The 19586-nt window shown below is 38.6% G+C and overlaps 1 protein-coding gene and 1 long non-coding RNA gene across 4 annotated transcripts in view; one reads left to right on the forward strand and one right to left on the reverse strand.

The window, feature by feature from the left end:
* The window catches only part of LOC115495760 (uncharacterized), a 29938-nt gene extending 19291 nt beyond the window's left edge, over positions 1-10647 (forward strand). For both annotated transcript variants that reach the window (XR_005980797.2, XR_003961071.4), the window contains exons 4-6: positions 1399-1554; positions 7776-7993; positions 10425-10647. This is a non-coding gene — a long non-coding RNA (uncharacterized lncRNA). The remainder of the gene's footprint in view (positions 1-1398; positions 1555-7775; positions 7994-10424) is intronic.
* Positions 1-19586, reverse strand: part of RET (ret proto-oncogene) — an 87046-nt gene that overhangs the window by 15723 nt on the left and 51737 nt on the right. For both annotated transcript variants that reach the window (XM_072930994.1, XM_072930995.1), the window contains exons 9-19: positions 18615-18740; positions 17724-17834; positions 15060-15179; positions 14171-14427; positions 12911-13058; positions 9660-9767; positions 7979-8193; positions 7757-7879; positions 6022-6092; positions 2101-2238; positions 106-205 (exon numbers count right to left, since the gene is read on the reverse strand). In XM_072930994.1, the coding sequence (XP_072787095.1) occupies positions 106-205; positions 2101-2238; positions 6022-6092; positions 7757-7879; positions 7979-8193; positions 9660-9767; positions 12911-13058; positions 14171-14427; positions 15060-15179; positions 17724-17834; positions 18615-18740 (1517 nt within the window). The remainder of the gene's footprint in view (positions 1-105; positions 206-2100; positions 2239-6021; positions 6093-7756; positions 7880-7978; positions 8194-9659; positions 9768-12910; positions 13059-14170; positions 14428-15059; positions 15180-17723; positions 17835-18614; positions 18741-19586) is intronic.

Genomic DNA, 19586 nt, shown 5'->3' on the forward strand with positions numbered 1-19586 from the left:
GAATAAGTTCCTTTGCTTTAAAGTAAAATTTAAAAGTAATTATTTCTGTACATTCAAACTCAGAAGACCACAACAATTTTCAAATTCCATGTTTTCCACACTTACCCTACTCTTCACCATCATTTTCTCTAGTTCCTTGCTGATCTCAGTAAATGTTGGTCTTTTATCAGCTTCTTGCTTCCAACAGCGCAACATGAGGCTGTACCTGGAACCCGTCACAGGGTGAAAAAAACCCAAACTGTTAGAAATGGGTCCTGCTTCTGCTCTAATGGTTTACAGCACTGAACTTAATCGTGGCATGAAGATCATCCACAAGTACATCAATCTCTGTTGTGAGTACTGTTAAATGTTCCCTGGAATTAACAACTGACACTCGCAACAATGGGCTTTTATTTTCAAGAGTCTCCATGAGTTTAAATGATGATGCACTTGGCTGTCCTTGAAGGATTGTCCTCTCAGGTTTCACTTTCTCAAGGAACCACCTCAAAAGAAGGACAGCATGCCAGATTGCTAGTTCACTTTGTGTATGACACAAGAAATTTGTGTATCAAACTGAAAAACTCTGCTGTTACACCAAAAAGCAGAATTCTGGTTTTCATTTGTTCGAATTCTTAAGTTTCTGTAAACTTTTCTTCAAAGTGAAGCCTAGCCTAAGACTATGTGTAGAAACTAATGTTCTTTTGATTACTTCTATTATTGTTCTTTTGATTAAATATATTATTTATTCTCTCTTTAACTGCCTTCTATAGCACAGCATGTGGAAAGGAAAGGGAACAGAATTAAAGTTTTATAGTTGAGTGACTATCAGACGGACATTGGAAAGTTCTGGAAGCGTACCTCTCCAACCTGTGCCATTCATGTCATTTTTCTAGCTCAGCTGTTCTCCGGACTGAGTGATCTGTCCACATAAGTGCTCTAATGGTGGAAACAGTGGGCTATGAGAACTATAGGAAGCTATTGAAAAGCACTGCATTTTATGCCTTCATCCACAACCCCTCTCATACTTGACTGAGTATAGGAGAGAATGCAATTTGAGAAAAATGGTCCTTAAAGTGGGCTTTCACAAGCTGTCAGAAAAAAATTGAGTAAAACAGAAGAAAATCTGAAAAAAGTCAGAAAACCATGATTTAGCTTCAATTTAAAAAATCCCAGAAACTCAGATGTGGTCAGCTTGCCTAAAATAATAATTATCAATGACATAACATGTTTGTGGAATGAATATTCCTCACTGAGATGAAACAAATAAAGAACTAGTATTATACATTTCTTAGACTATAATTGCCAATCATTCCTGTAAGCTTCTACACTGCCCTAAATTTGGAAATACTTAATGTTTTTCTCTGTATGTTAAAAAAAATATTATTTACACTATTATTTATATTAAATTTTTTTTCTCAGCCCAGATGTGGACAAAGCATCCTTCCAACTGAAAATCAGTCAAAAGAGTGATCACAATGATTGAAGCTTGGGAACTTTCAATAAACCGCAACCAGAATCAATGAACATAAAATCATGCCTCATCACCAAATGCCATGGAAGATAACAGAAAAAAAGGTATTTCACATTGAATGTGTTTTAATGAATCAGCCAACAAATTATGAACTGTCTCCAAAGCCATGGGCTTATCAAGTCACAGAAAATTTTTATCTTCAGGGGTGTAGATTTCTTGGCCATGGTGCCATTTTTCCTCTGGAATGCTGTGACAACTAATAGACAATGACTGTGGATGGAGTATCTGTTTCATTTGCAGAAAGTACTATGACATTTTCTTGAATATTTCAGCTACCACTGTGTTTTATGGAGTTTCCTCCTTCCCCTACCCTCAGGAGTTTTGAATGTACAAACTCTTTTAATTGTTTGGCAAGCATGTTATTCAATACCCTACAAATGGTTTGGATATAGCCGTAGGCATTCTGTGGGCAGTTTTTTTCCCTCACTTTACTGTTCACTGATTTCATCATATTCCTTAAAGCATGACATATTTTGACTATATCTCTAAGAAAAACAGAATAGTATTTATGAGGGTTTTATTTAAACCTTTTTTTTTCCAAGTATACTTATTAATGTTTTCTGAATCTAATCAGATCAAGAGTTACTTACATTTCTTCACTGCAGTTTTCTGGCCTCTCCATTCTATAGCCTGTTTTTAGGAGGTTAAAGAGTCTTTCAGGAGCAATACCTGGGTAAGGATTGCCTCCTAAAGTAACAATCTCCCATAGCAGAACTCCAAATGACCATCTGAAAAAGACAAAACCAGCTTTTATATAGAGTGGTAAGTTTCACAAGCTTAGTGTGGAATTTACACCACAAACCTCTTCCTAGTATTTTCAGAAATCAACAAAATTCAAGGCACCTCATGACAGAGAAGCTGTTCAGATGCAAGCAGGGCCATCCTTGTTCCCAAATACTGTTCATTGAAAATGTTAGCAACCAAGACAGTAGAGAGAACAGATACCCCTATTTTATCCACTGATAAAAGCTAAATATACCCTGGGAAGATCCATCTTCTCTAGACAGCAGAAAGTCCTTTCTCTGGTGGCCCAGCCCAAAGACTTGTTCCTCTGCTGCACAGGGCTCCTGTATCAGTCTAACCTCCCTAATTAGCTCCTGTATTCAGAATAACTCTGAATTAAATTTACAGAGTTACCACAGGGCTGGTTTGCTGTCTCAACTGAGACAACACAAGGTGTTTATTTCAATCAAAAGTAACACCTTTGACTTCAGCTGGTCAGCTGGGCCATTTCAGTAATTCAGGACTTAATCTTCTTTCTTGATGAAAAAAGAGGAAAAAATTTCCTCTGGAAATACCAAATGCCTAAAATGAACTCTGACACAGAACAGAAGAAACCACTTTCTGAAATCAACAAAAGAAATAGTGAATTTCTGTTGAGCGCAAACAAAAAGACCTTGCACAATGGGTGAGAAATATTTAGATAAATTAGTCCATTACTGGAGAGCAAGCCAGGAGAAATGAGGCAAAAATTATTTTCTTTTCTTAGTGAAAGGTTTTTTGAGACACAAAGAAGCTACAATTGACTCTGAATCTGCTAAACTGACAACTGACAAAATCTGGATGCCTGAAAGGAAGGAAATGAGTCTACACTGGGGCTGCTCAATGGGATGCATCTGGAAGCAAAATTGCATACAATTTATGAAAAACGCTAGCTTTGGGCAATTTTTCTGTAAACTCCATTTTAAAGAAAATTTTAAGAAGTGTTTGACACCTACTGCCAAACCAAACAGCCGTGTCTAACTCCCTATGAAAATTCCATCTTAAAATGTTAGCCAAATACCTCATCTCCTGTCTGACTCTCTTCCACCTGTGCTTCTCACATTTTAAAGAACAAAAGTAACCCCAAAGGTACAGTAATAAAACTTCCCACATTGTCAGAGAAGTCAAAGTGACTCTCACACGGTCCCAAGTGGTATGCTGCCATTCCTCTGCCTAATGCCATTCACTGAATTAATTTTTAATCACTCTGCACATTCTTGAAATCATATTAATATTTATAGCATTTTCATATACTTTATTAATATTTCTCCTCATATCCTTTTTGAAGCCAATTATGCTCTGCCATCAGGTTACAATGCTGTCCATGATTAATTCAAATAAACTCTGGAGCACGGCAGTTTTATTTCCAAAATCCACTTCTGCTTAGGAGGAATTTACAGAATATGGAAGGAGGGATCAGATGAACAATTTCTTAACTGAAGTTGTTCAGTAAGTGAACATATTAGAATAGAATGCTGTAGAATGCTGCAGTACTTTCAGATTGTTATACAAATTAAGTACTACAGGAGAAGAAATGAGAAATGAAGAATTTCCCACTGTATTTGGTTTATTGTTGAATAAAAATATAATCACAAAAAGCCAGGAAAGAAAAGTATGTGAAGAAGATAGTAGGATAGCTTTCCACTGATGTCATCAACCTCTGAAGCAAAAATGGGTTTTTTGTAAATGCTGGCAAGTGGTACTGTTATTAAGCTCTGCTGACCACTAACTATACAGAACATCTTGAAGAGGAAGAGGGTGGAAAACAGAAACAGAACATCAGAAAAAAGGGCATAATGGAATGGTTGTAGAGTAATATGTTCACCTAAAATATAACTGCATCACCACAAACACCAAATAATGTCCATAAAATAATATTTTCAGTGAGTGCTATTATCTAAAACATCAATGTAGCAAAAGGAACCTGGTGCTCGAAAGGATTTGCTCTGCAGCTCTGTGGTTCAGTTCTGCTCTGCAGGAACCTGGCTAAATGAGGAGCTGCTATAGAGCACTCCTGGATTATTTAATGTACAATGACACAGCAAAGGTGAGCCAGAGTGAGACAAAGGCACAGTGTAAGCACAGCAGACACCTGGAGCCTTTCTGGCACTGCATGGAGCAGACGTGCACGGCACAGTGCCCTGCTCCTGAGGCACCTCAGGAGAGCTGGGCAAGCAGCACAGCTCTGCAGAGATCCTAAGCCAGCCCTGGGAAGCAGGGCAGCACACAGCACATTGTGCTGCCCAGGGCTCTGAGCGGGCTGCGTGATGCCAGCTGGGCAATCTCTGCGTGGGGTTGGATCCCACTGACAGGAAACACGCTCCTGGGCTTACTTAATAGCACCCCATCAGGAAAATGGAATGGGAGGAATGCTATTGGATCCAGATGATCAATCAGCAATCAAAGAAGAGGCATGACAACACAATCTGTTCTGGCCCCAAACCATAGTGATAAAACAGAAGAAATTAAAAATATGCTTAGAGGTTTTTAAAGGAATTTTAACGATTCTTTGCGAAAAGTAATTTTAGAGAAGCAACTCAGCACAATGGGTGCTCTGAGGAGAATAAAAAGAGACCCAGAAAAACTTGTACACTGACCTAAGTAAAAGTGTCATTATCTCAAGAATTATCCCTATTTTCTCCTTTTCTTACTCCAACGGATAAAGTACAGGAGAATACTTTGGAAATTCATTTTGTAAGGAATTTCCAAGGTGTGCAAAATATTTTATTTCACTAAAACTGCTCTATCTGCAGAGAGAAGAGTAAAAAGTTAATGGTAATAATTTTAGAAGTATAAATCTAAAGGTGCATATTTTGACATCCAGCTATTATCAAAGTGTTCTTCCCCTCAAAGTGCAATGCCACCCAAATTGGCATTTTACTCCATTTGAGTATAACAAAAACATTACAAGAGAGCAAGACATGCTCTCTTTCAAGGCAAACTTAAAAGGTATCAAGATTCTACCTAGCATAAAATCAGACCCATGTACTGCTGCTTTTACAGTCCTCTAGAGGTTTTTCTCCTAAATAAATAATCTTTAGCTTTAGAGTCAGTCTGGTGACCAGTCACAAGTATCATTCACCCCAGAGAGAAAGAAATGAAAAGCATCTGATTCTGAATTTAAAATGTCTACAAACACTTTTCTGCCTGGCCCCATGCTTATCAGACATGGGGATAATTCAGCTGTGGCTGCTTTGCCTTCTCTTCATCACAGGTGGAGATTCCAGCATATCCAACTTCAGGGGCTCTGTTTCCCTAATCATGAAAATAAGGTTGTATCTTGGCACTGAAACCTGACTAAGCTGACTGGATTTTTGTCATTGATTTCAACAGGAGAGAGGACAAGCATTAAATTCCCTTTCCTTTCTTCCACTCCATCCCTCACCTGCCACTCAGTGTTACAGACAAATGATGAACAGAACAGAGAAGTTCAGGTGTGACCATTATTTGTAGCAAACTCTACTAACCTGTGTCTACATATTCTAAGTCAACCATGTCACATGAACAGATCCAACCCTTGCTGATTCAACAAGAATTATGTACATAAATACCTCTGATAATCTTTTATTCAGATTTAATTCAACAGCAAAAATCTTGGGCATCATTGCCAGCTGATGGTGCCATCCAGACTTCCTTCACATTTCTTTGCAAGAGTAATGGCTTTGGCTCCTGCACACCTTGCTGTGCTTCCTCCCCCAGCTCCGTAAACAAGCACACAAACCAGAAAGTATTAAAGAATTTACACTTACACATCACTTTGTGTTGTGTAGATATGGTCAAATAGTGACTCTATGGCCATCCATTTCACAGGGATTCGACCCTAGGGGGTAAAAAAGCAGTAATGGTCAGAAAAATAAGTTTCCAAGTGAAAAAACAAGATATTTGTCTTCAAAGTAGTAAAACACAGTCTGTCCATACTACAGCACTTGCCAATGCACTTATGATTTGGCATTTCGTAAGAAAAACAGTGAAGAGAATAGCTTCAAGATTTTTTAAACAAACTAGGTCATGTGCTCTCACACACTTCAGCAATCTAATTATGTGCAATAAGCTGATGGGGCTTTTTGCAGGTGGTCACCAGTTTAATTCAGATAAACTCAACTCTTAACAAAGAGCTTTGTTAATGTGCAGATGCAAAAATGATGAGGAATGATGATTAAAGAGGAAGAACTATCTAATTTATACTAGGGATGATGCATAAATAGAAGCACCGGGATGTTACAGATACCTTTGGTTTCAGAACTGAACCTGGACAGTCATATTTGGTTATTAGTTTCTAAGTGGAATCTACAAGTTGCTATTTTTCACTGGCAGAAATTCACTGAGAAAATCTGAGTAATCTACCACAAATATTCATAAAAATATAGGTATGCAAAATTTCCAAGATGTTTCATAACCTTCACAGTATGATTAGCACTCATATGTCTTACTTCTCATTCTCACAAAATCCATATATATCGATGCAAAAAGTATTTCAGTAGGATTTGAAACTTCCTCTTCCTTCTCAAATTCTTATTTTCCCTGTCTCCCCATCCAAGCAGACAGATGCTTGTTAGGCTCTGAATAATACTGAAGTGGTGAGTGTCTCAGAAGTAAAGAGCAAATATCCACTCAATACATCATGCCCCACCAAATACAACTAAACTGCCAAACTGCCTTTATGTAAATGCATTACTCTTAAAATATAGAGGAATTGTTATGAATCAATGTAAACACACATCCATCAGAAGACAGCTAAATGAACATGGCAATGCCCTTTTACATAAGATCATGTCTTCTAGAAGCTTTTTTCCACACAACTCATTTTGACTTATGCAACATTCACACACACTGGCCCTTAAAAACAGAGAAAGCTAAACTAAAAATTCAGAGTATTTATGGAAATCTTCTCATAAAATCTTAACATTTTCACACGCAAAAGAATTCTGCTGGCAGCTCCTTCATATTAAGCTGCAGAGGGAACTGAACCACCATTGCTCATCTGACACAGTCAGTGGGATGCTGTGTTCACGAACATCACAGTCTAGCCCAGGACTGACTTGTGGAAGTTGTGTGGAACTTGCTATAAATTGTCTATTTATTTTTCAGCTCTTTGGTATTTTTAGTTGATAATTTAAATTATAAATAGGAAGAGAGAAAGAAAAAAAGATGGGGTTTTTTTTGTGTTTTCATGTAGTTTGATGAGGAACTGGACAAATAAGGAATGGAATGAGAGGACTAGATAAATGAGGAGTGGAAGAGGTAATAGTTACTTAAAGATGATACATAGTTTACTTTATATATATATATATATATATATATGTATTTCTATCCCACTGGTTAAACTCATGCTTTTCCTTCATTGTCATTTTTATTTCCTTAAAATAATTATCTTAAGTTAATAAAAATAGCCACTCTCCTTATCATCCATGCTCAAGTCCCACAGTATAATTTAATTTCCTTGATTAGGCAATAATTTCCACTGCTGCTTTTCACACACTGTACCTTGCTCCTCTTTACATAGGAATCTTCTTCATATACATCACGCGAGAGGCCGAAATCAGAAATCTTCATTTTGCGCCCTTCTGCCACCAGCACGTTCCTGGCTGCTAAATCCCGATGCACAAGCTTTTGGAAGGAAACAACAGGAGTGTTTATGCTTCTTGTGAGGAACCAGCTGCTTGCTCCACGTCTATCACACGCTGAGATCACCCCTGCCTGCCCTACCTTCATTTCTGCAAGGTACTGCATCCCTCGGGATATCTGCCATGCAAACGATATCAGGTCTCCCATCGTTAAGGCTCTCTCATCAGGGTTATCCAAGTAACTGGAATTTCTGTTGCCATCACTGCCCACGTAGCTCGGGCCTACTTTTCGACTTTCCCTGAGGAAACTGCGCAAAGAGCCGTATTTGGCATATTCCACAATTAAATACAGTGGGCCTGAAATAAACGAACACACAGCTCAGTAAACAATTCATAGATAACCATTTTAGGGGTCTTTTTCAAACAAGTCTTTTCTAATCAGCATATTGTTTTGAACAGTCAGAGGCTCCAGACACCTCTGTCCTTTATGTAAAAAGCACTGAAATAAAAGTATTTTTAGCTTAGATCCTCTATGCAATGAGAATGAGTTTCAGGCTAAATCAAAGCAGAATGCTGGCTCTTGCCTATAATCCCTCATCTAGATAATCTGAGACCAAAAAACCAGACAACCTTCATACAAATTGGATCTGTGAAGCAGCCTAACTTAGAGAAACTTTAAAATTAAAATGATCTTCTTGGGCTTGTGATACTGAGCTCAAATCATCTGCTAATTCCAGCACTGTGTTTAAGGTGCCTTTTGACAGCACTTAGAAACATTCTGGCATTACAATCCATTAATTTCTCCTCCCCATTACGCACATGAATAATATCTACTCAATAATACTTACCTAATGATAAATACATTTGTGTGCTGTATCAAAGCCCTCCTACCTCATACGCTAATGAATTAACTTGATATTATTAAAAGCCTGTGACTCAGAAACATTTCACTTCCTTTGGGATGAAAAATACATTGTACTGAAAAGAAAAAAAAAAAAAAAACGAACCCACCCCACTGGCTCATTACCTTACTAAGACTCAGAGATGACTCACTCCTGAATTACATTCTCTGTCTACAACTAAAAAGTGACATTTGCTACAGAACTGGGTGGGCAAAGAAGGCAGGCCTTTGCCCAAGTTTGCAGAATCCATGCTGCGATTTCAGGCTGCACAACTGCAGATGCAAAAGGAAGAGAATGTTGCCATGCCACTTTACTTAAAATGAGCAACTCCTATTCAGAACAAAATTTGTTTCATTGGCAACTTATAATACACGTGTCTGCAGATTTTTCTCCTTGAAACATGCTTGTTAATGACTGTGGCTTTTAGAAACCATTTCATAACCAGAGGGAGACAATAGTTTTATGACAGTGGAGGCAAACTGAGTATCAACCTAACTATCCAGCCATATTTGTCTATATATGGCTGTAGTTGTCTATTTAAATTGTTTTAGTATAAATAATAACAACAATAAGGAAAACTCAAATTTGAAATGTAAGTCACATTTGAAAACAATGATTATTAACATAATATGAGAAAATAGATTGATTGGAAGAGAATTTGTATGAGACTTGTAATTTAAAATAGCTTCAGAATCAAAATGTGCATTGAGGAAAACCACAGGAAGAATGCTTAGTTACACTGAATTAGTATTTCCCTTTCCCTTCAAGTACTGTTCTTTTAATATATCCCTCTTTTTTCAGTCAACAGCAAATTTAAAGGATGCTCAGCAATCATTAAGCAGTTGTTGAAATCCATCAACAAACTGCATTATATTTTCTTTCTGGATGGTTTCATCTTAGTAACAAGCTTTTAGTATTTACCATCTTGACTGCAGGCTCCATAAAGTTTGATGACATGAGGATGGTTGACTTGTTTCAGAAGGTTGAACTCTGACAGGAGATCTCGCAGCTCACTCTGGGAAGCATTTTCTGCAGAAAGTGAACAGACACACAGTTTTGGTTAGGAAAGCATCACTCAAGAGTTCTCTATTGTAAAGTGTGAAATAGGAGATCTACCATCTCTCCCGGAGCTAGCAAGAGATTGGAAAACTCTGTACTTCCCCACAGGAGAGAAATTTTTGCATCTCTGGTGTCCTGCAGCCATCCACATCAGAAGCAAGTGAATGTGGCTTGCTAGCAGCCTGCTCTAAGCATTGCTCTGCCCTGATACTAAGGACTGCAGAACAAGGAGGTCAGGCAAGAATCAGGAGCCAAGTCTGTAATGTCTTAAATGCCATGAAATTATTACAGACCTTTTCTGGTGTTCTAAAGCAACTTCTTAGGGTGATCCAGTGCAATAAAAGCTTCAGAAGCCTATGAAAGCCAAGCTCTCACGCTGATCAAACAAATATAGACTCACTCATTCCTTCTCCGAAATACATTTTCCAACAGAGTAAAAATCCACTAATCTACCAGCTTACTCTTGTAGCATACATCCAGATTCAGCATTCAGAAGCTAAATGTACAATTAAAAATTGATTTTACTGGGGGACACGTATGCAGACTTCACCGATGTCAGTGAGAATCATGTGGCAACATATGGCCCCAAAAGGCTTAACCTTTCAAGTGTTTTTTGCCTTTCTGCAGAATTCTTCAGACTGACAAGCTTCCTCTTTGAGTGCACTGGGGTTTGAAGGAGATCTCTAGTCATAAAGACACCATAGGTCAGAGATAACCCTTCTTCTTCCTCATCCTTAATCTCTCTGACACACAGAACCGGCCTGGACAGTTCCTCCAGTGTCATCACTGGACATTGACAAGGATGTGTTCATCCTGATTTAAGGATAATAAAACCAAGTTTGGCTTCTGCTCTTTGGCACTGTACTGTGTGGTTTTTTTCATAAAGGCTGTGAGCACCAAAGGATTTATTTGCCTATTCATGTGTGACCAGTTTGCCCTCCTTATAAAAATAGTTATTCTGTTCTATTCTTATGTTTGTATCTGAACTGCATGTTTGTATCTGCCTAATATTATCTTGTACTCTGAATTTGCACTCACAGTAGAGAATCTTCCACTGCAGGGGGAACAATATCAACTGGTCTCTCACTTGATAAAAACTACACAAAGCACATATTTATGTAAAACAAAAATCAAAAATGTCAACTTATTGCCTGTAAGAAAAGTCCTATTTTTTGCAGTTTTGGAGCTGTGTGATGTGAACAAACAGAACACACCAAAGTTAACATGCCTGTTTGTCTGCCAAAAAAAACTAACTTCAAATGGAGACATTTAGCTCTAAAGCTTTAGGCCACTCATTTTAACAAACTCTGAATAGTTTGTATTTATGTATTGGTTGGTGTTTTCCCCTTTAATTTTATTGTAATGGGGGCATTCGTATCAGGCAGGAGGTCAAATTTAATTCATGTGAGAAAAGTGGTAACAATGGGCTGAAAAAATTATCCATCTGTTCCTTTAAACCTCCATCCAAAGCTCCAAGACTATTTTGGCTCAGCTCATTGCTCCCGGTTCCCTACCACAGTACCACCAAGTTGTCACAGTAGGGAGAGTCCTGGTCTTACCCAGATTGTGCCCATCTACCCAGCCCAGGAAGGAGATCTTCATATAATAAGAGGCAATAACATACCAGTGTGCCTACTACTGCCCTTTAAAGATCACTCAGTTTCTAACACTTGGACAAATGACCTGCTCTGCATCTGGTACAGGGGAAGAATAGGTGGTGCTGGTCTGATCCAAAATAACTGCCCTTTGTCCTTCCTGGCAGGATTGCAAAGGCCACTGAAGCTAACGCACTGGTCCTTATGCTTCAATTGTCATGTGTGAACAGTAAAGTTAAGCCAATAATAGCACATAAATATCTGCAGAATGACAAATGCTCCCCACAGTCAAGCTGGAAAATGGAATTTCAGCTGACTATCTGCAATTGAATTTACATTACAGAGGGCTTCATTAGAGCCTGAAGTATTACAGTAAATGTCAGATCAATTTATTAAAATAAGGTGCTTAAAATAAAGGTTTACTCCTTTGCATTGTCAATTTGGTCAATTCTTTCCTCCATAACAGCTAGGAAAAACTGAAAGTCAAACCATCTGCAAGTAAAAGCAACATTTTTACCACTGTATCTTAGAATCTGAACTCAGTCACATGTTGATGAAAATGTGCTAGAAAAAGCAATGTCACTAAGTACACAAATAAACATGAGATGAAATAGTGACTATTGTACTGACAACATAATACAACACAGGTCATTACTTGAGTATTACAAGTAATAGTTAATTAATCTTCACTTCTGAAAAATCTTTGTTCTTCGACTTCCTCCATGTGACCTGAACCTCTTGCAATGAAGGCATGCACTGCACAAACCATTTACTTCTTAGGTAAAGGGGTGGGATGTGCAGCATCTTTCCTCTCAAGGAGTAGCAAATGTGCTTTGACTATAACAGGAATGGTAATAAGAAGTATAACATTTTCCTGTAATGACATGCTTTTACTCGTAAGCAGCAGCGAATGGTTCAGTGCAAGGTCTCATATTATCATCTTAACATTATCTAGGCATACTTTGTTCCCCACAGGTTTAAAGTCTTAGGGTAAACTGAAGACAGCAGGAGACAGCACTGGGTTATTCAAGCCATTCTGACAGAGCTCCTACTCATTGAAAAGCAGATGAAAAAGTATAAAACTAGACATAATTCTCAATCAGGAGAGTAAAGTTAACAGGTCTGTACTGTCTCTTCATATGATTATCAAGTGATTTATTTAAAAAGCTTTGTCCAAGGAAAATGAATAGAAGAAAAGAAGCAGAAAGCTTTAACAAACCGTTGCAATATTTCCATCAATGCCAAACAGAATCTAATATATTTGCCTTGTTAAGACAGAGGGTCCTTGCACATCATGATTCAGAATTACTTACTTGGATCAATGTGATGCTAACTGCTAAAGTCACAAATCTGCAGATTGCGACTGTCAGAATGTATCAGAATGCTGGAAGAAAGAGAAGCTGTGACACTGCTGGGTTTTCAGCTGACCTTTTGCTTTCACACAAGCCCCTCTTAAAATCCATTCAGAGGTTACCACAAATAGTTTGCAAACCATTTCAAGCCCTGATGGGAAGGTACCTTTCAACATTTTCACTGCCACTGTGGTATAGCCAGCCCTTCCCTTAAGTCGGAACGCTGTCGCCTTGACAACCTTTCCAAATTCTCCTTCTCCAAGAGTCTTGCCCAGAACTAAGTTCTTCCGAGGGAATTCCCACTTTGGATCTTCCTGCAGGAGAGAAAAGAAACCCTGTGAGATGAAGCACGGAAAAGAGCAGCTATTCCTAGGTATAGGTGCACTTCAGTGTGCAGTGTTTGGCTGCTCTTTTTATCAGTATCAGTGAGTTCTTATAAAAGCTTCTGGGTATCGAGGTATTTTGCAAATGTACTTTCCCTTACCTGAGAACAAGGCTGTACAGGTAGTCTATGGATAATAGACTATAAATAATAATATTTACAGGTCTGGGAAATCAGGTACAAATGAAAAATGAAGTGATACAGGATAAATGCTTGCTTTCAGAATAACTATGAACATGTGACTTTCATGGAGAAGTTTCATTCAATAAGTTTTCCCTTGAGAACTGATCAGAGACAACAATCATCCTCTTATAAAATTACTGCTAATAAGCCTTAAGGCTTCATAATGATGACAGATGTACAAACCAGGGAAGAAACTAAAGGAAACAGAGCAAAAGGTCAGTGAAGACCTCAGTACCTAACACTCAAACAGATCTGATGTTGCCATATAAAGCAGCAGTGTTTCTTTACCACGTTGGCTCATAAAAACATTCCGTCTGGCAGGAATCCTGGGTAGTGTGTGATTCAAAGCAGGAAAAAGTAGAGGTATGACAGCATGACTGGGCATAAGTCCTTAAATGTGGGTAAAACTCCCACACCAACTGGTATCTACAATGTGTGTATCAGAAATCAGGAAGAGATCTCAGGAGGGTTTTTTCTGTAATGTTTGAAACTTAGTGTTGTTATAGCACTTTGGCACATTAGAGAGAATACAAACCCGCTGATCATTAGTACTCAACCAGACAAAGTTAAAAATAAAACCACAGTACTGTCAGATGCACTTACATCAGTAAAAATCATTGGCTTAAATCAACCTAAAATGGTACAATGTATTAAAGCATAATAAAAAAGGAAGAACACACTGGCCTTATAGAGCAAATTCAAATGTTTATGCAATTATTCATGAAGTATCTTCAGTGCATGTGATTTCCAGTGCTGCTATTTGAAGGTAATGGGTGTTTCCATGAATGGACTGCACCCCTGTAACATTGTCTGCATGCATAAACAAGGCTGACATCAGCATGGAAAATGGCATCAGCTTACTGGTATTTTGAAGGTGTCCACAGACACCTGGTTCTCCATGGAGTCCAGGGAAGGCCGGCGGACGTTGCTGGAGGAGTAGCTGATGGGGTAGGGCTGCACGGGGCGCCGGAACGTCATTTCTGCCGAGGCGATGGGCGGCTTCGGGGCGTTCTTGTGGTACCGGTGGATGCAGTAGAAGGAAACCAGCACAGAGATGACGAAGCACAGCACCACTGCCCCTGTGATCACAGTCTTGCACAGGTCATCGCACAGTTGCTCTGTGGAGCAAGAAGAGCTTCTTAGAATTTTCTCTGTGGCCTCTTACTTCTGCACAATAATTCAGTTTTAAAGGTGCAAACTATTTAATGCTATATTTATTATTAACCAAAGTAAAAACAATTTAAAATATCCATTATCTGTTTCAAACAACTGCACAAAGCTTTTCTGTTTAAACAAAGGTCAAGGAAAAAATTATTGCACTCCTCCTCCTAACACCATGAGTGATGTTTATCTCTGACATTTTGAGTCTGAGACTTTTCAGAAATTATCAGGAAGCTGGAATTACTTGAAAGTAATAGAAATCATTATTCTAATTCTCCTAGCTGCCTCTGCAAATATCAGGTAAGTCTCACTGAAATGCAAATGCTGCTGGAAATCAAAGGATGACCAACTTGTTTATCAAGTAGTAATGAATAAAAAAGAATCCTTAGCCAAGCCTATAAATAACCAGTTCTGGAAATTTTCAGTCTCCCTAGTGGATGTCAAGGTGCCAGTTCCTCACTAGTTCTGTATTAGCAGTCTCTGACCAAAGATATGGCTTACTAACATGGCCACAAGTGTAGATAGTTCTATATGTACACATGATGTATACAGAGATAAGTATTATTATAAGAACAGCAGGTAGACTTACCTTTGATATCATCTTTCTCACAATAACAGTTCTGTCTTGGGAAGCAGTAACAAATCCCATGTCCTGATTTAATTCCAAGATTTCCAATGCCCTTCCCATGGCCACCAATAATGTTTCCACCTAATCAAATACAGACAATAGGCTAAGATTCTTACATGTAGGTAAAGGGAAAATAAAAGGCTCAGCTTTCCATGGGTTTACCCCAGTATGAATCTGAAATGCAACCAGGGAGCAAAGGACAGGGATAATGACAGGGACTCCTGAGGGAGATGGAAGACTCTAAATTCTGAAATTTCTGAGACCCTGAAATGGGAAGACCTTGCACATTAGTCCTCACTAGTCCTCAATGTTACTGAGTTCTGCTCCTGCTTCTGATGCCAATTTCCCCTTACCTTGGAAAAGTCAGCCTACTATTCTAGGTATCATTGGTTCCACTGTCAAATGGAGATCACATTTAACCACCTCTGCAAAATGCCACAGGACAGCCTAGTCAAGGCACTAACAGAAAATGCCAAGGGCCAAGTGATTAAAAAAATGAATCCTTCTATCTAAAAATGCATTATTTAATATTAGTAAAAGAATTCCAGAAACTTGTACTCTTGACTTCAAGTAGTTCTTCATGCAGAGTAACAGCAAGTGCATTTCCAAATAAATAATTTTTTTCTGTATATGTTATAAAAATGACCATTAGTAGTGACATTTTTATCTCTAAACTGCCTTAATCACAAACAACCTTTTATAAGAGCTCAGGTGGTTAATTTTGAAAGAGACTCTGCTGAGTCACCACCCTCTGAGCCGACACTTAGAAGCACTGATGTTCCCAAAAATTCCTCATATCCTCCCTGCCTCTCCCCATCCCTGCCAACTTCCTCCATCATGAAGAGATGATGAAACAAAGTTTCCATTTACCACAGAAAATCATGTGCATTTATCTATATCTGCCTATGTGTGAATACCTGGAAGAAGAAGGAAGCAGGGAATGAGTCAGTCCTACCAAACCTGTTCTTAACAGTTGATTACTACATCAGTCTCTTGCTAAGAATGCAGTTAGGTTGCCACTATTTGATAAGCACAGCCACAGCATCAGTTGCTTCAGCTGAGTGCCCTTGAATGTAATATTCACAGTCTTACTGTGAGAAAGCAATTTTGGGACTCAAGGACATAGCCATCATAATGACAAATGAATTACAGAAATAAGTATTTTCACAACTTTCTGTATCTAAAGAATATCCTTGATCTTAACACCTCCTGGCCTACTCATTGTTTGCCATTTCCAAAGCAATGCCCCTTGCCAGTAAAAACTGATAAAATGGTACTCCTGCAGCTTGAGCTCCCAGGACACACTCATTTTTCTGTCTGCAAGTATACTGCTTTTGGGCCCCAGCCCAGGTTCTCAATTGTGTCAAGTCATGTACACAATTATTCAACTTAGGCATTAAAAAGACTTGCATAACATCCTGAAAACTTGTCTTACTCGCCTGCTTATTACCCAGAAAGACACTATTTCTTTTGAGCAAAACATTTGATGATGCATATGTTGTACGTATTCTAGCGCTGCAGCCCCTGGCACAAATATTTCCGCTTTCAAAATGAAAAATTATTGCAATTATTACCAATAAAGAATTATTTTCTGATGATTACAGAAGTTACTTGCATTTCCTTCAAGCATTTCTGCCACTTAAGGGATTGTTTTTATGCACTTTGATGAAATAATTATTTTTCTGATAACACTAATTTACAATACACAATCCATTCTTGCCTGTAAGAAATACTAAGAAGCCTCTTTGGTAATTAATTTTATAGAAGAACATTAAGTCCCAGCCTTTAAAAAAATGTTCATTCCTCAAGGACTCCATTTTAAAATCTAAACTTGAAGTATATGATGTCAGAGTCAGAAGAAGCATTCAAAAAACATGTGTCTTTATTCCTGAATTAGATTGTCCGATATAAAGATCCACTTAAAAATTAACATCTCTCAGAAAATGGAAATTGCTCAAGAGAATTACAATGTTTTTCTAGCCTGTATATCTTCAGAGTGGGTTGTGAAGTTGCAGGTATTCACAGATGTATGAGTGGAGTGTAGAAATAGATGCATAAGCAAAAAGATCCAACATAAATGCGTTTCAATTCTTCCTTAATAAATTCTGCTTATATGAGCCTCTGCCTGGATCTTCAAATAGGTAAGGCATTGAATCATTCTGATGGCCACCTGTCAAAAAAGGACAGGTACATTTCCCCAGATGATCTTCTGTAAACACATTTAACTGGAAATTTGTTTATTCTCACTTCTTTACCCAGGAGCTCAAACAGGCCTGGCTCCTTTCATACTGTACCTGAGCTAGGAATTGGGACATTACCATGCCTAAAACCTGTACCTCTTCAGCAAGTACCTCCACTCAAAAACACCACCTGTGAATGAACAGGGAGCAGAATGGGAATTGCTGAGAACACCTTATCCCTCCATCAGTCAGCCAATGGGTTTCACCTGCCTGGCTCAAAAAAGATCAAGATTAATCCCCATAACCTTAAGTCGACTGAATGATTCAAATGCAAGTGTGACAATGCAGAGATGTTGAGCCTATAAAGGTATCTGCACTTGGGAAAGTGACATTTGAGAAGCGCTCAGAGGTGTAACAGAAAAGCCCATTCTAAAACATTCCCTACTTGTGCAGTCCTGGGGACACACAGCTGGGTCTCTGCTCTCCACCACGTCACAGATGCCATCCGGACAAGTCCTGATGCTCGGGGTGCACGTGGAGTAGTTTGTGGTGATCCCTGTTAACAGAGAAATAGCTGCACTAATACCACAAGGAAGGAAAGTTCATTGCATCTTCTCAGGGCACACTAACATGCCAAAGCACAGGTTATGGTGCCTTTTAAAGTGAACATCTATGACTACAAACATCTGCTAAAGTAACAGGCAAGACAACAAATAAAGGCAAATGGAAGAAATATTTTTTGCTATCTTTTCTGCTTTTGACAGTCCTCTGGTCATGTCATTTGCAGTTACTGTGAATACTGCTTGAAAGAGAGCTGGCTGACCACTTTGAGACTGAAGAGCAGCTTTCACATCTGAGGATTTCTCTACACAATTTCACCCACTTGAATATGAGAGTTACAAGTGGTTGTAGAGACGCAGTTTGAAGGGATCAAGCACCGACATAGAATCATTGTTCTGGAAGAGGCGAGTGCTGTCACCCATCAAATCTGTGCTGCAGACCACAGACAGAGACACTGCTCTGTGCTGTCTGCTGGGTACACCTGCTCTGCACCTGCTCCAGTCACACTGCTGTAAGCTCAGTTCCCTTCCTGCTGGTTTATGCATCATGTTCAGCATCACCAGGGACAAGATGAAGAATGGCCCTTCCACCTCCACCTCATTTTCCTTTATAGTGCATACTTCATATGAGTATTATGATTGTATTTTTTAGCCTCAGCTTCTGTGTAGTTTACTATACCATGTTTTCCAGTCAGAAAAAATCAGTTTTTATCTATGGAACTCAAATGCACAATTACAACTAAACAAAAGTTTGACTTTACACAACAAATTTGTACCTTTCCCACTCCCCTGTCTCCACTGGCATCTTCCTGTTAGCACTCCCAGGCCACCACACTCTTCACATTCAGCACGGTGCTTACTTACAGCACAAGAGTCAGGGCAGTCCTCTTCTTTGTTTAAAACTGTTGGGAAAATTTCAGGACAAGGGAAATGAACACACAAGCAGGTCAGCTCAAAACAGGAAAACTTTTTAGGGATAGATAGGAAGGAAAGAAAGATGAAGAAAGCAGTGAAAGACTGAAAACTGACTGACCCGATTATCAGTCAACTTAGGGAACAATTAAAGAAAAGCCCAGGTGTTCCTTCTCTGTGAAATAAAACATGAACAGCAAGACCATGAAGGCATGGTAATGTCTGCTCGACAGCACACTATCACTGCCTAGAACTATACATATGTGCAAACATACTGATAACAGAAGAATGGAGAGCGCAAATACTTACAGCTTCATATAGAATGTTTAATTAGGGGAAAATACTTAGTTCTTGGGCTAATACAGTAGTAACCCAAAGAGCACCAGCTAGAAATGTGTGTTTTCAGACAATATGAAGCTTGTACAAAAAGAAAAGTCCACTGCATACTTTTAAAAAAATTTTTCTTCAATCCATTTGCTCTTGGCATAGGAGTTCTGATCTGATAAAATGTAACAGAGGTGTTTATCAAGTACAATTGTACAGTTTTGCATAAAATGCAATATAGTTTGCAGAGAAATTAGTATGTTTCCAATTAAATCCTTCTCTGTGGGTGTTACAGGATATTTCTAACTTCCTTCCCCATAAGGGTAGGTCATCACACCTTAAGAACTTGAATTCAGTTTGATTGCTACATGAATACTAAGAAAACTATTAAAAAATTGTAGAGACAAGGGAAGAGAAAAATCAGTGAACAAACATACTTAGGCCATATAGTTCTTTCTTCAAATAGATGTACACACATATACCTATAGACACTTTTTCTATTTCCACAGCAA

Source organism: Taeniopygia guttata, chromosome 6 (assembly GCF_048771995.1).
Source record: "Taeniopygia guttata chromosome 6, bTaeGut7.mat, whole genome shotgun sequence".
In the NCBI taxonomy this organism is placed as follows: Eukaryota; Metazoa; Chordata; class Aves; order Passeriformes; family Estrildidae; genus Taeniopygia; species Taeniopygia guttata.